General features: G+C 42.1%; 1 protein-coding gene across 1 annotated transcript in view; it reads left to right on the forward strand.

Annotated features, from left to right (window-relative positions):
* The window catches only part of LOC119154802 (protein-glutamine gamma-glutamyltransferase 6-like), a 21,835-nt gene continuing 4,818 nt past the window's right edge, over window positions 1–17,017 (forward strand). The window contains exons 1-10 of the mRNA XM_037402726.1: window positions 1–3,518; window positions 4,341–4,580; window positions 5,087–5,205; window positions 6,393–6,521; window positions 7,735–7,912; window positions 8,752–8,887; window positions 10,477–10,580; window positions 13,366–13,608; window positions 14,288–14,632; window positions 15,629–15,786. Of these exons, the coding sequence (XP_037258623.1) occupies window positions 3,290–3,518; window positions 4,341–4,580; window positions 5,087–5,205; window positions 6,393–6,521; window positions 7,735–7,912; window positions 8,752–8,887; window positions 10,477–10,580; window positions 13,366–13,608; window positions 14,288–14,632; window positions 15,629–15,786 (1,881 nt within the window). The 5' untranslated portion in view covers window positions 1–3,289. The remainder of the gene's footprint in view (window positions 3,519–4,340; window positions 4,581–5,086; window positions 5,206–6,392; window positions 6,522–7,734; window positions 7,913–8,751; window positions 8,888–10,476; window positions 10,581–13,365; window positions 13,609–14,287; window positions 14,633–15,628; window positions 15,787–17,017) is intronic.

Here is a 17,017-nt window from a genome sequence, read left to right on the forward strand (position 1 = left end):
CCCATACGTCCATATTATACAATATGTATATTTGTCTATACCTGCCCTCTGTACATAGTCTCCAAAAACCTAAACAGACACAAACCACCCAAAAATAAGTTTCTCCTGTCTATTTAAGGCTGTATTTCTTTTGTTAGATCAAATTTGGGATGTTTTCCTTTCTTAGTAGTTAAGATACCAGAATACTGTTTATCATATTTCCTCAGCCATTCACCAGTTTTAAATAAGCATAATTGGATACAAGATTGTGTAATTAAAGCAATCATAAGTAGATGCTCACATAGGTCATTACTACAAAAGCAGTAACTAGCAACCACAGGTCACACCCAGCTTGTATAAACTCTAGCTTCGTACTGAAGAGTCCTAAGACTTTTGTTACTGATGCTGGTGGAAGAGGATTCAGAGTGTTCTGGCATACTTTTGAATCTATAACCTGAACTACACACAAGTGTGGAAAAGAAGAAAGAAACCTTATGGCAGGTAAGTTAAAACCAGCCTGGTTGCTCCAGACATCATTTTTCCAAAAGAGATGAGTGACACTTGCTGAGGAAACAGGATAAATTATATCTAGTTGTTCTCTTGGAAATTTAGCCCTATTTAAGTTAAATGCATTTACGGGTTATTCTACGAGAACTGATTTTCTTTTTTTTTTTCTTTTTTTTTTTTCTTCTTTTTTTAAAGTATCATGCTTCTTGAACAGTCTTTTTTCCTGTAACAGAAAAAGAGAGTAAGGAAATATTTTTCTATCATATTAATTAATTATTCTATACAGTGCTTTTGCAGCCACCTAATCAACACTGTTGGCTCGTGATTTGGGCATCAAACTGCCACACAGAAGTCCCAGGTTCTAATTTCTCCCTAATATCAAACTGATGTCTGGCCTCAGACAGGTCACTTTATGGCCTCTGGGCACCTGTGTTTGCTCCCTACAGAGTGGCTATGTTAGCCTGCATGCTGCTTTGTCAAAGTGCAGTCCCAGTGTCTACGTGTTATATTGTACTTGCTCTCACTCTCCTGCTGGCTGGAAAGATCTCTAGTTTGAAAGAGGTGTCATATAATATACCTGCACATAGAGAGTCTATCTAAAATTTAGCCTAAGAATTTTCCTGTTATAGCTTCAGTTTTCTGTCAGAGGCAAGAACCCTGTATGCATAACGCTCAGCATTTTCAGCGGTGATCACAGATAATGTAGGGTTTTGCTTATGAGCATGCTCCTAATGTCTATCCATTACAGGATAAACATCCAAACAAGTTTTTAGAAGTTTGTCCAATTGTACATTGACAAGATAACTGCAAATATGTTCTTCCAACACAGAGATACTGAAAGCAGAAAAAGAAATTGTAAGATTCAAATTGATATCGTGAAGATGAAAACAAGGAGAAATCTGAAGTACACGTTAACAAAAGACTGGTATCAGGCTTTATTGTGCTTTTGCCCCAGATACATAAATTGGGTTTTGCTGATCTCCCGCCCATATTCACTAGAAATGCCTACATAACTACAGACTTCACAGAGCAAACCAAACTATTGATGCAGTAACTTCTCAGAGCTAACCAATGCTAGCCACTGCTTTTTTTCTTTCCTACTTCTCCAGGTGTCCCCTTTTACTCTGTTGTACATCTGGCTTCGCCTGTGACACTCCACTCTGAAAGGCTTAGCTCCTTAAAAGTCAGAGTCTCACTAGTATCAAACCCGTGGCTCAGTTGCTATTAAGCCCTATATGTGCTACATTTTTATTTGCAGACATCCAAAATGCTCTTAGTTATTGCTGCACAAGTAACGACATGCATGCTCCCTGCCCTGATAAGCCTGGACATTTAACTCGCACAGTTCGGGATACACAGTGGTCGGATATACATGGGTAAAGTGCTGCAAGGCTAACTTCTTTTCAAACTCTGAACCCAAGTGTCCTTCAGAAACACATTCTAATTCACTCTTAAGTTAGAGGACTTGCTGTTAGGAATGCTGTGTTGTGTAGGTCCTTTTCAGTAACACATATTTAAGTCAGGAAAACAAAGTGATGGTGCAAGCGAGAAACTTTCTAGACATGTTACATTATGAGACTCAAACATCACGCTCCTACCAATGGAATTTATTTTTCTCCAGGTGACATATCTGAAACAAGATCCTTCACTTAACTGGAAACACTGAAACATGTTTATGCTCACAGACTACAGGAAAGCAACTTGCTCCAGACCCTTACTGCAGCCTTAGAACTGCATGTGTACGTTCACATTTCTTCCAAAGAGATGATAAAAGTACAGTTATGACATCAAGACTTCACAGAATATAATTCTGTGCTGCAAACACAGCAGAAAACTCAAACCCCACCCCCTCTATTTCCATAGTAGAACCACACAGACTCCCTCAGAAATCAACCTCATTCTAAGTGACTCAAGGTAGTGCTATCCAAGACCTGTATCATAGTTCAGTGAAATGATGGAAGTGTTGCTTACAGCACTATTAGTCTGCAAAGGGTTAACATGCTCTAGTTGTGGTAGGAAATCTTCAAGTGAAATTCCTCTGGAACATCATACTGGGGAAGAGCACTTCTCAAACACGTGTCCACAGAGGGATCTCTATTTTTTTAGACTTTGTTTTGCTTTGTTGTTGTTGTTTAACTGATAGAGGAAAAAGAAATGTTGAAAGCTTTCATAATCTGTGCTTCAGTATGCCATTTTCAATAGTAGGAACCTATCATAATACAGCAGAGCAACCCATAGCACCACCTCAAGATATACCACTCAATCCCATTGTTCATCCTCTGCTGGTTATCTTTTTCCAAGAGAGCATGCAGTAACACCCAGCTTCAAGAAAAAGACTGTAAATTAACTGAGATACAAGAAAGGTGAGAAGATAATGGGCAAGTTTGACAATGAAGATACTAGCCTTCTATCCATCATCTGTCATACAGCGTTCCCAGGATCAGGCATGCACTTGCTCATGAGAGTTTTAATAGTTTTTTCTGTACACCTGTAAAGCATTCTGGGATCCCCACAGAAAGAGCGGGAACATGGTGGAACATAACAGTCTCTTCAAACTTTAATCTAAATACCATAGGGGGTTTATTTATTTATTTTTAAAATGAAAGATGAATCAAAGATTAATTATCTGAATGGGTGTTCTTTCTGTCTCTGAAAGATGCCTGAAGGTAAAATATTTTAGCTGCTCCTCCAAGTTGTTTATTTTGCAATTTTTAACAACAACGGATTTCTCTGTTTTCCTAGAGCATGTAACTCCAGCTATACATAAATATAATAAAATTACTACAATAGACAAGCTGAAGAGATGTACAAGTTTGAAGGAAGAGTGTTTTTAATTGACTTGCCTTGTGTCTTTCTAGCCCTGAAAATAGAAAATGTCAATTGGCACCCCAAACTGAATAAAGCTGCACACCACACCTCTGATTACAGCAGCACAGAAGCAATCTTGAGGAGAGGACAGGCCTTCAACATCACTCTAAACCTCCAAACAACAGTGCAGGCTTGGGACAACCTCAGCTTTATTGCAAGCACAGGTAATTTCCCCATGGCACAGCACTCACCTTGCATCCAAGTCACTTCAGCTCCGAAACACCAGTGCCTGGCAGCTCCATATGGTCCATTCCTGAATTGTTAAGCTTTTTCCTGTATCATTCAGGATTCAGTGTCCTTTTAGGCTTAGGAACTCCTATTTTAAAGTTCAATCTGTACCTTAATGCAATAGACAGTCAAGGTAGTAATTAACAGAAAGGTGCAGACCATCCTCATTCTAAAAACAAGCCTGCATCTCTGCTCCTAAGGACCTACCTGCCACACTGCAAGTTATCTTCATTCCACAGTCCCTGAATATTTTGAAACTCTACCTCACAGAACATCATCCCCCATATATCTCCTCTCCTGACTCTCTATTTCACCTGTTTAAACTCCCCTTGATTAACTCCATGTGTTCCCTATTGCTAGGACAGTCTACACGACCCCATTCATGAGACTCTTACCTGCATCTTCCCAAAAGGCTTCTCCAAAGAATTCTCTAGGCAGCTACTAACTCCTAATGAAACATGTATTAAAATGTGTGGCCCATCCTCCCTACATATTTTTGAACTGCCAGGGCTTGCCTCCTCACTTGTCTAGAGTGATTATGGGCACACTTGCTGGGCCACGCATGTAATACAGAGGGCTGCACAGTACGATTCTATGGACTGGAGCACAGCTAGTTTATGTTGAACAAGCATTTGATCTGATAAACCACAATCTTTCAATGAAGTCATTAAAAAAATGTGGAATTGAGATCATCACTGACCCCAAGTTTGTCACCCACAGCTGTCACTCAGAATTGCTGTCCCTGTTCCCTCTGGCAGGACCATCTCCAACAGAATCTCAGCAGACCAAGGTCGTATTTAACCTTTCTGAGGAGAGTGCCAGTGGCTGGAGCGCCGTGCTGGAGCCCAGTGAGCCTGGCTGCATGAACCTCGCAATATCCAGCCCAGCCAATGCTGTCATTGGACGATACAAACTCAAACTCCAAATTGTTTCGGGGAACAAGGTCTCTTCAACGCTCCTGGGCCAGTTTGTGCTACTTTTCAATCCCTGGTGTCCAAGTATGTTTTGATGTATCAAATAACTCTTTGTTTCAGACAGGAAATCTGGGTGTCACAGTACCTGACAGTCACAGCTATAAACAGATATTTTTTGTGCTTAACATCAAGGACCAAGTTTTTGCCCCTTCTTCAGTGCTGCTGTACATCAAAGATCCAGCCTCTTGCTTGTACAATAAGAAATAGGAGGCAGGAAATATTCCAAATACTTATTCTGTAACTTTTTTCCCTCAGATAATTGCATTCAGTTGTAAACCAAGCAATACCTACCAATAAGACACATACTGAGATTAGCGAAAGGACAGGAGCAGGGACATAGTCCGTTCCCCTCAAAGGAACTTCGTGTTTATTTTATTCCCTCTCTAAATGATCACAGAGGTATAGCAGGGAGCCCTAAGCCTGGATTCATAGGCAGCCTGAGCTGTTCCCTAGAACTCCCCTCGAAGTGAGATTTTCAATTACAGCAAAACAACTTTCCTTTAAGCCAGCATGTCTCACTCTGCTTGTAGATGATGATGTCTTTATGGCTAATGCAAAGGAGCGACAGGAGTACGTCCTGAATGACAGTGGAATCATATTTCAGGGACTGGAAAAATATATTCAACAAGAAGCTTGGAACTACGGACAGGTAAACAACATCACCTATTTCAGAACTTGAAAGTAAGAATACTGGGTAAATAGGCTCTGGAGGGAAGGGAATCATTATCTCATAGTATAAGAGTTCAAGTATTCCTCTCTCACCTGTGATTTTCTTGCAGATACATGTCTCACATCAATACATTATCACAGCATCAGGACCATTTCCCCTGTCTGGCACTTCTAATACAGAAATAAAAGAAACAAAGCACAGTTTTAGTTTTCTTTTGCCTATTACACAAACTGGCAAAATTCTGCTTGTTTCTTGGCCGTTGTAAGGGGCAAAGGAAGCTATTCCAGTATTAACCTCTAGGTATTGCGAGGCTACTACAGCTAAATATTAACACAGTTGGTTAAGTAATGGGGCAGAAGACACTAAAAGAATATCCCACTCAACTGAAACAACTCAGGTTGGAATTTTTGAAAATCAGGTTTGGCATTCTATGCATAACTACTACGAATACCATCATAACTACAGCCCTCTGCAGCCACGCGACTATCCTGCAACTTGTTGGGCCAGTCAAAGCCATTCCTGACCACTTCCTGCCTTACAACTGCATCAGCAGTGCCACAGACGGCATTTCTATTAACCCTCTGGATCACTGTGGCTACTTTTACACTAACAAATAAAACAAGGCCAGATCTGCTTTCTGTCCCAGAGGTCAAGGAGCATCCCTGCCTGACCACATCCATACAGCATAGCACTTTGGCATTCTCTGGGCCCAACACAGTGTCTCTGTGACCCTAATCCACAATCATTATTTTTGTGGGTTTCTTTCAGTTCAGATTATCTGACATAAGGTGAAGGCAGCCCACCAGTGAAGTTTTCGTAACAGAAGGGCACCCACAGGGGCACGGCAGGATGTGGGAGGGTGCAAAGCCTGCTGAACCAGACCTCGAGTGGTCTTGTCCCTTCCACCAGGCCATGTAATGTCTCTGTGAATGCTGGTAGCTATGGCCCCAAACCATGCCCATAAACATGCTGTCCTTAAAATACTATGGAGAGTCAGCAGCCTAATGCATATGCCTTCTTTTTGGCCCTATTTTCTTCAACAGTATAGAAGATGCCTGTATTACCAACATGATCCTATTGTGCTAGATGAAAGGAAGCAGGGGGGAGTTTATCCTTGGGTTTATTTATGAAATTATCCTTTAACATATTGCTTGTTTTGATTTCAGTTTGAAGAGGATATTCTTGATATCTCTCTGGCTATACTGGATCGAAGCCTGAACCACCGCCAAGATCCAGCTCTTGATGTATCCAACCGAAACAATCCTGTCTATGTGAGCAGGGTTATCAGTGCTATGGTAAATTGATCAATTAGTTACAGCTGTACAATGAGCCTACTAACAAAACCCCCAGTACTTTATTGTGATACCTCAATGTTGCATAGGTGTAGCTAACTAAGGTAAAATTGAGAATTAATCTCAAAGGAAAACACACGAAAAATTTAATTTATATTCTTCCCAAAATCTTGATTATAACTGAAGGAATGTTTCCAAGAACTTTTGGGGAGCAATGAATCTCAGATGTATTTTCCTAACAGATTTTCAGTCCATTAGATCTTTTCACTAATTTGGAAAGCTTGTGTCCATTCTGAAATCATTGCTAAGTTTTCAAGCACCAAGAGAAGCATGAAATATTTTGGAAGACCAGTGCTGGTATAGCTCCATTTAATGTGTGTAGTTAGTATTCTTCACTTAAGGGGGACTCGTTCAGTGGGGCCTGCATGCATTCCCTTCAACAAATAGTTACATCGTCTCACACCCCACCATCCTCACAAACACCTAAATGCACAACTGGGCAACTGAAAAGTTTTCCATTTTATGAATAATACATGCTTTACCACATTCCTTATCTGAGATTCCTCCTTTGTAGCTGTGATCCTTTTCACCATTTTAGACAGCACTCACTTTAGACAGTATCAGCTTCAACCTGAAGTAAATAACTCAGATGTACAAAATTACTAAACGTATAAATAATTAAGAAAAAGAAAATATGAAAAAAGAACTAATTTATGTACAACCATACATGACACAGGCCTCTAAAACAGATGTGCACAAATATATGCAAGCACATCCAACAAGTTTGAGCAAGCTATATGTACTATATGCACATTTGCAACAAATGCACATTCAGAGAAAATACATACTTCTTAAGGCTTCCATAGAAATCACTTGAGAATGTGAACCAATACTGAATACACAGCGTAACAGTATCATGACATACAAGGAGGTGAAATCAGTCAATGAAACAAAATTTCAACAGGCTGGCAGTCAGTATGTTTGGGAACATCTGTACTGAAAAGCAAGGCAGTTTTGAATCATCAGACTCTACAACCTGATCTAGGTTTGATCCAGCTCTTGCACTTGAGTAGTCAAAATTCTATCTAAGATTCAAATACTATGTCCCACCACTCAGCCAATGAGACAGTGGTACAAACAGGGTCGTTTCTGCCTATTTTCTGCTCTCCCTTTCTCTGTAAAAATTTCAGTTCTCTCATGAGAAAGTCTCTTTCAGGTTAACAGCAATGATGAAAAAGGAGTAGTGGAAGGGAAGTGGAATGGAAAGTACCGCTCAGGAACCAACCCCTTGCAGTGGAGTGGAAGCGTGACCATCCTTCGAAAGTGGTACAGGGGGAGATACAAACCAGTCCGGTATGGCCAGTGCTGGGTCTTTGCAGGAGTCATGTGCACAGGTACACATGAAGGGATGAAGAATGCTATCAGAAAGGAAGCTTACTAGAATTTCTTTGGGTTTAACTCTTTGATGTTATTGTTGAAGCTGTTTCAGCTTTGACAGAGAGAGTGAAGAATCTACACTCTCCATGCATGAAGATTTTCTTCTATTTTAAACAGCCATAGGTTGCAATATTGCATCCCAGTTTGTGAGTCATCAAACAAAATGCAAGGCAGTTTTCCAGGCTGGGCTCGTGAAAAGAGCAAGCTTTCCTGTTTCAAAGCTAGGATTCAAAGAAAACCAGTGGTCTTGTAAGTCTCCTCACAATGCCACTTTTCCACCGTTTTATCTTGTCTACTGTTGACACAAAACCAAATTACAATTCTGAGGACCTGTAAAGGGAGCTGCAAGTCAGGAAAAGCATTTCATCCTAGCAGTTTACATTCAGAGCTGCTCTGAGAGACAAGAGTCACTTTGGGGAAAATACAAAGGAAAAATAATGCAATCGAGAGGTGTGTCTGAGAGGAAGAGGGAAAAAGAAGCACGTAACAGAGAAACAAACATAGGGAGAAAATGGGAGAGAGAACAGGATGAAGAATGAAAGATTAAAATAAATAGATGAATCTAACTAATCGTTAAAAGAACATGGCAGCTAAGAGTGTCGTGTGAGCGGAACTGTCTTCTAAGCAATTGTGCACAAGGACTGTGACTTGCGTCATATCTCAGAGGAAAGTTTCTGAGGGTTTGTTTCCCCACTGAAAACATATACACTACCTGCTTTGCCAAGAAAAACAAAAAATACTTTCTAAATATCTGTAAAATAGGTTTACAGCACTTTAATAGTATTCTATATTGCAGTTCTGAGATGCTTGGGAATACCTACTCGTGTTATTACAAACTTCAACTCTGCCCATGACAGGAATATAAATCTGAGTATTGATAAGTACATTGACATTTCTGGAAAGACTCTGCACTTCACTGAAGACAGTGTGTGGTAAACATTTTTTTCTTAATATCTCTTCCATTATATTCTCCTCTAATTAAAAGATCATGCTCCTGAAATGTAATCCCAGCCTCATGCTCCTGGTGATATAAAACTCCATACCAAAGAATCAACAGAGCAGACTGTTGCAATATGGAGTCAGTTTCATCATTCTGAAGAATTAACAGAGGAGATACTTTTTACCACTGCTATTCAACATATAATTTGAAAATATAACTGTTAATTTTGTCTCTACTGTATGAAAGTTTACGTTTTTCCAAAAAAGTTTAAATTGTGATTAACCTCTTGCCCCAAAATTGTATCAGCTTGTCCCTTGATGCCTAGAGCAGAAGCCCAGAAGTTTTAGACCCAGCTTCTGTGCTACGCGCTGTTGATTGTCTCAGTCTTTCATGATTACCTTTATAGATCCCCTGCACAATACTGAAAGGTTAGTAAAGTAAAGATAGTATGTTTAATGCAGCTGAAAAAAATTCCATTCCACCCCTTAGGAAGAACATGCTGTTTCTCTCACCTCAGAGAAGCTGTTAAAAATGTGCTTTTGACAAACAATTGCACACTGCCTGCACATGTGTGTTGTACTGCATGCATCAGTGTTCCAGCCACCAAACACCCTACCATGTGGACTGAATGGGACAAGGGTGACACGAAGTAGTGATGCCAAAACGGCACACAGTAACTGCTCAGAGACCAATTTTGTCTTTAAGCAGCAAAGGTATTTATTTCATGCAACATTGGGGAGCTAGCCAGTTCGCACCGTACAAACTAGCTCCAAAGTTTTCAGTGAAAAATCAGGTAATTTATACAGTTTACGTGAGAGGTTGCAGCATCTTTACATACATATTCATTTGATTTCAACATCTAATCATCATATTCATAATAGGTGGGGTTCAGCCGGAGCTTGAGGTGGAGTCTTCTAGAATCATCTTTTGGGGGGGATTTTTGGGTGGCCGCTCCATTCTTTGGCCTCACTCTTGGGGGTCGCTCAATCTTCTTCCTTGCTTAAACTTTTCAGCTTTCTTTGTTCAGTGATCTCCTGACTCATGGTCTCCTGATCTCCTTCAGGTGCCCACCTTATCTTTTCTAATTATTCAGAGCACATTCCTTTACTTTAACATTGTCAGTGGAATGGAACAGGCCATGCCAGTCTCTATCTTATCTCAACACAAGCAGAGCATCACCCAGAGCATTGTACCAAACTCATCCTGACTAATCTTTTTAAGACCTTGCTCTGTTTCATTAGAAAGCAACTGTGAATTAAATACCAACAGATAGCACTACATGCACAGGAGACCTCGGACTGTACAGTATGTTGTTTTGGAATACCTGACTCTGCAATAAATTTATCTTCCTTCTAACATCGTTTTTTTCATAAGATCTCAACACTTCTCAGACATCTGAACATTAAAAGCTGGCAAAGAAGGGGAAAGAGGTACTCAAGAAAGGAGTCAGCAGCTGGTCTCTCCACAGTTTTCATTCACTCAACTAGTGTTATTTCTTGCATTGCACCAGAAATGTATCAAATCTTTCAATATAAAATTAACTGTATGAATCAGGGATTCCCTATTCTGCCTCTCTTACAGGAATTTCCATGTCTGGAATGAAAGCTGGTTCATTAGAAGAGATCTTGGCTCTTTTTATGATGGATGGCAGGTTCTGGATGCAACACCCCAGGAAACAAGTAAAGGTAACACTGTTGTAAATATAAAAAGCTGTAGGCACTGTTATTCCTAAAGATTGTTACTGAAATTGCGGGACAACCTTCTTCTATCTACTCCCAGCAGATGTAGCATTGATTCAGGTGCACATGAAAAGCAATACCCGCATCAGTCTCCAGTAGGCTGCTTTTCTGCCAGCCTCAGGATTGCCTACCAGCATGTAAATTCTTACTTTTTCTGATCCTCTACCTCCAGAAATATAGCACATCTTAAGTTCACTTATCTCACCCTTGCTTGTCTTAGCTCCTAACGTTACACAGATTCATAAATCATAGAATCAGAGAGTCATTTAGGTTGGAAAAGATCTTTGAGATCATCAAGTTGAATGATTAACCCAGGACTGCCAAGTCCACCACCAAACCATGTCCCTAAGTGCCACATCTATGTGTTTTTTAAATACTCCTAGGTGTGGTGATCCCACCACATCCCTGGGCAGTCCTTTCCAATGCTTGACCACCCTTCAGTGAAGAAATTTTCCTAATATCCAATATAAACCTCCCCTGGAGCAACTTGAGGCCATTTCCTCTTGTCCTGTTGCTTGTTACTTGGGAGAAGAGACTGACACCCCCTGCTTACAGCCCCTGTCAGGTTGTTCTAGAGATCAGTAAGGTGCCCCCTGAGCCTCCTCCTCTCTGGACTAAAGACCCCTAGTGCCCTCAGCTGCTCCCCATCAGACTTGTGCTCCAGCCCCATTGCCTGGCTCTGGACACATTCCAGCACCTCTGCATCCTTCTTGCAGTGAGGGGTTTGAAACTGAACCCAGGATTCGAGGTGTGGCCTCACCAGTGCCAAGTAACAGGGGACAATCACTGCCCTGGTCCCACTGGCCACACTGTTTTGGATACAAGCCAGGATGCTATTGGCCTTCTTGGCCACCTGGGCACACTTCCAGCTCATGTCCAGCTGACTGTCTAGCAGCACCCTCAGTCCTCTCCTGCTGGGCAGCTTCCCAGCCACTCCTCCCCAAGCCTGCAGTGCTGCGTGGGATTGTTGTGCCCCAAATGAAGGACCCAGGCTCAAGCCTTGTTGAACTTCATACAACTGGTCTTGGCCTGTTGGTCCAGCCTGTCCAGATCTCTCTGCAGAGCCTTCCTGCCCTCAGAAAGATCAACACTCCCCTCAACCTGGTGTTGCCTGCTGCTGAGGGTGCACTCGATCCCCTTGTCCAGATAGTCAATAAAAACATTAAACAGGGCTGGCCTCAGCACTGAGCCCTGGGGAACACCACCTGTGACCGGCCACCAGTGGGATGTGACTCCATTCCCCACCATGCTTTGGGCCTGGCCGTCCAGCTAGCTTTTAACCCAGTGTAGAGCACACCCATCCCAGCCATGAGCAGCCCGTGTCTCCAGGAGATGCTGTGGGAGATGGTGTCAAAGGCTTTACTAAGGCCCAGGTAGACAACATCCACAGCCTTTCCCTCATCCACTAGGCAGGTCACCTTGACATAGAAGGAGATCAGGTTTGTCAAGCAGGACCTGCCTTTCATAAACCCATACTGGCTGGGCCTGATCCCCTGACTGTCCTTTACATGCCATGTGATGGTGCTCAGGATGATCTGCTCAATAACATTCCCTGGCACTGAGGTCAGGCTAAGAGGCCTGTAGTTCCCCAGATCCTCCTCCCTTCGCTTCTTGTAGATGGATAACCCCCAGTCTTCTGGGACCTCCCCAGTTAGCCAGGACTGTTGATAAATTATGGAGAGCAGCTTGGCGAGCTCCTCCGCCAACTCCCTCAGTACCTCGGGTGGATCCCATCCAGTCCCATAGATGTCTCAGTGGAGCAGCAGGTCACCGACCGTTTCCTCCTGGACTGTGGGGACTTTATTCTGCTGCTCCTCATCCCTGTCTTCGAGCTCAGGGGCTGGGTACCGAGAGAGAAGCTGGCCTTACTATTAAACATGGAGGCAAAGAAAGCATGAAGTACCTCAGCCTCCTCCTCGTCCTTTGTGCCAGTGTTCCCCCCCGCCCCATCCAATAAAGGATGAAGATTATCCTTGGCCCTCCTTCTGTTTATGATGCATTTCTACAAACATTTTTTGTTCTCTCTTACTGCAGTGGCCAACCTGAGTTCCAGCTGGGCTTCCACCTCTCTAATCTTCACCCTGCACAGCCTCGTGACTTCTTTATAGTCCCCCAGAGTTGCCTGTCCCTTCTTCCAAAGGTGGTAAATGCTCGGGTTTGCCCCGAGTTCCAGCCAAAGCTCTCTGTTCAGCCAGGCAACACTGACACAACTTCCTTGATCTAGTTTGATGACCTCCGTCAAAAAAATCCTTTATTTGGCAATTTAAAACCCATCAAACTCCAGATAAACTGCTTCTCATTCCTCACTACTAAGTTTATCAGAATTAGCTTCCTGGCTCTTCTCAATGTACATACAGCATTGATGACTCACATCTCCTAAGTCTGATTGTACTTCTGACTTGACTCCCACCATCTCCTCTCACTAGTCAGCTTAGCATACGGCCTTGCAAGCTTTGGAGGGTTAGAACATTTCACAGAGCACACATCATAATAAGCGCTAGCTCTCCCTACACCTTAGTAGCCTTACAACCTCCCGTCTGCTCCTGCCTTTTGATAGAAAATGCTCGTGGATTCTCTGGACATGCTGTTACCATAATGCGCTGATATAGAAACAACGCACTTTATCCAAACACGTCTTCGGAGTGACTACCTCTCCCTCTTGCTGTCAGCATGAGGATTTGCATTCTTTCGCAACAGGTGGTCATTTAACTTCTCCCTTTCTCTAATATAGGCATATATCAGTGTGGCCCTGCCTCCACCAAAGCCATTAAGGAAGGGGATGTGAACCTGGATTATGACAGCTCATTTGTGTTTGCAGCAGTGAATGCTGACTATGTTACTTGGATTCACTATAGCAACAAAAGAAAAGAGAGAATTTATTCTGATACTAGGAAGATTGGAAAATTTATCAGCACCAAAGCAGTGGGCTCCAATTCCCGTGTGGATGTCACTGCTAATTACAAATATCCAGAAGGTAAATTCTTTATTACAGTTGTCTCAGCACTGATGGTCAGAAGTGAAAAGAATTTAGGCCTTTGTTGGATCAAGCACTGAGTTAACTTCTTTACTTCTGGAGCAAAGTAATTGTGAATTTTCAAAGTTTTAGGACTCATCATCAGCTGATAGTGATTCAATATGGCCTTTGCGGCCCCTGATGAAATACTAATGCATTCAACACAAAGTCAAAGATACTTGTAAATTGTAAAATATTCTGTCCCAGCTGTTCTGATCAGCTGCTAAGAATATTTCTCTTACAACGTGCAGCATAAGCCATTCTGGAGAGTTGTTTGGGGAGGGTTTCTGCAAATGGATTTTATCGCCCTTCATAATTTCAGAGGAGATGGCAATTGCCCCAGCTTATGCAGAACTGAGCTCTCCCAGCAGTTATCTTTCCTCTGCTCACAATTTCTAAGAGGCACCCATGAACAGGCAGCTAAAGCTGACAGGCAGGTTTTACTTTCCAGCCTTCATGGCCATGTATATTCATTTGCTTTTCTGCCATAATTAGCATTTAGGTTAGACCTCACTTTCTCCTCACGTGTATCTTTGCCCTCCTCAACTCTCCTAAACTGTATTTACTGAGAGCATTTACAGCTCCACTGCACTATAACCAGCACGCATGAGACCTCTGACTGTGTTATCTTTCAAAGCAGGATCCTTGAAAGAAAGGCAGGTGTATAAAAAAGCACTGAAGCTGCTTGGTGTGAGAAGCACCGGAAAAAAGGCCAAAATGAGAAGATCTAGAAGACGACCTTCAGTAGCACAGAGGCAAAATACGACACAGCCTGCACAAAAACCCAGCATCTCAGGGAAGGTGATCCTTGATGCATCTCCTGTAATTGGCCAGGATATCCTCCTCACCTTTGCACTCAGGAACTTGCTCTCCGATTTCAAGACCATAAAGGTTAAACTGAGGGCTTCAGCCATTCTCTACACAAGAAAACCAAAAGCAGAGATTTTGCACTTGTCTAGGTCTATTAAACTTGGATCCAAAGAAGGTAATTTTAATTTTAATACAGTTTAGGAGAAGACATAGCTTTGGTTTGTGGCCAAATCACATAGAAATAATGAATGGCTCAAGAAATGCATGACCTGCAAACAGTTGGGTTGGGGGTTAAGGCTATTCAGGGGAATAGAGACAGATATATATTTGCCCTGCCTTAAGCATTTGTTTTTGGGCACTGTCAGAAAGGATACTGAGCTGGGTGACCTTTTGTCTGACACAGCACAGCCACTGTTAGTTCTACATTATGACATTTTTTGCTAAAAAAGAACAACTAAGAGACATACACCAGAGACGACTCAGCTACCAGCTCCCCATAAGCAAAGAATAAAGACAGATTACATGGGGAAACATAAGCCTATGTCTTTTGCAGCAGTAGGACAGCACCTACAGACTGCAGTAAGAGCTACACTACTTGCAGGTAGTGGCCTCTGCCCTGCTTTTGTAGGGACAGTGCTGAAAAATGAGACGTGCAGCACAAATGAATATAACTGCCCTCTCAAGCTAATACACAACACATCAGTACTCCTTCCACCATTCCAGCGGTAGATGATCATTTTTTCTCAATGTACTGAGATCCATTGCCTTCCTCACTGGCACAAAGACCCTGACCATGCACCCGTTTAAAGGTAGAGGCTGAACAGCTGCATCAGCAAGGGCATTTAAACCAACCCACCTTTCCAATTCTGCCTTCTTTGTGAGCATTAAATGCCCAGCTTCAGATAAATGAAAAACACACTAGCAGGGGTTGCCACACTTATCCACCCTCAGAACTGTTTCAGCTGCCAAACTGCCTGATCGTTTAGTGTTTGATGTGTATGTAAGCAGAAGCCACCTATGAGCATCATTCCTGTCTGTTGGCTGTTAACACCCACAAATGGACAGCCCCAGGGTGATAGCATCCTTGCTCCTTAAAATACAGATACAGATAGCTGGTACTTAGACACAGAAAGAAGAACATGGGGAAATTATGTTTCTATTTCCATTCCAGTGAAAGAGATTCCATTCAAGATCTCCTATTCCCAGTACAAAAACTCTCTGACGGATGACAGGAAGATCCTAGTGACTGCTGTCTGTGAAACCAAACAGGGAGCCTCACTTCTAGTAGAGCAGGATATTGTACTTCAGGATCCTTTTCTCACCATCAAGGTAAAAACTAATCCCCTTTGTGTCCATAGAGAGGCATGTTCAGAAGAAGAAACTGGAATCCTTATTCCATCTGCTTGTCATGGGAAGGAGTGTGGGAAGTGAAATCATGCCTGAGGGTGATTTGATCTTGCTGCTCTAATAACAGGTCATACGACAGAAGTTAAATGAAATACACTAAGGAAAAGCAAACCTTTCCAAGGCATAGCTGTGCTATGGTATTCTTGCCGGTGCTTGCTGACATGGCACTGATGAAGTTCTCAGTGTTATGAGGGTTACAAGGTAAGATTATATCTCCAGAGAGACACAGAGAGAGATCTAGTCCATATGTAGGCCTCCACTTTTGTCAGGGAAGCCTGATCATTCTCTTCCAGTTTATTTAGGAAGCCTGATTTTTACCAAAGACATCTTCACTGATTAGCTGGTAATGCCTGGGGCTGTGAGGCTCATTATAACTAATACCCAAGGAAGTTGTTCCACCTTATCAGGGAAAGTGGCATTTTTCACCTTGTAACATCTCACATGATTAATAAATAAGAACTGGAGGCTTTTTTTTTTCATTAAGACTGACTTCTGGCAAATGCTGTACAATGGGTAAAAAGCCATTCTTAGTCTACCGGGAAGACCACACACTATGTGTGCCCAGGGACAATCCTGGGTTTGCATGGCCCATCACATCCACATCAACTAGCTTAACTTTTTTTGGACAGTTCAGCCCATTCACATGCTGTATCAGACATGGGATCAAATGCTATCTGCCTACTGCACTGTAAACAGCATGCAGGGAGCGCGGTAATTTGCAGCCTTTCAGAGCCTCCAGACTAGGTAAGCTATCCCAAACCACACTTACGCTGTCAGTAGCACACAGGAAAAGCAAGGTTATACACAGGAATAAAGAGTTTGGATTTTTGTAGGTCTGGTGATTTCTGAATACCAAGTTACAGTGAGACTTTGTAAAAAGCCTTCTGTGCTGTATCACGCAAATAAGAAAGTCACTTACATAGGGCAGGCACCTGAATTAAATTACTTCAATTCAGTGACTAAGTTTCAAGAACAGCTTATATTTCTGTTGATTGAACTTCTGTATAAACATACAGCCAATAATAGAGAAATGTAATTGGGGTGCTGGAGTTCTCCATTATGTTAACTAATATTATATTATCTACAAGGATAACCAAATATGCCGATTCCACTTTATCTCTGCCAAAATAGGGTAATGAATATCTTTATTTGC

This window comes from Falco rusticolus, chromosome 10, assembly GCF_015220075.1.
Source record: "Falco rusticolus isolate bFalRus1 chromosome 10, bFalRus1.pri, whole genome shotgun sequence".
Lineage (NCBI taxonomy): Eukaryota > Metazoa > Chordata > Aves > Falconiformes > Falconidae > Falco > Falco rusticolus.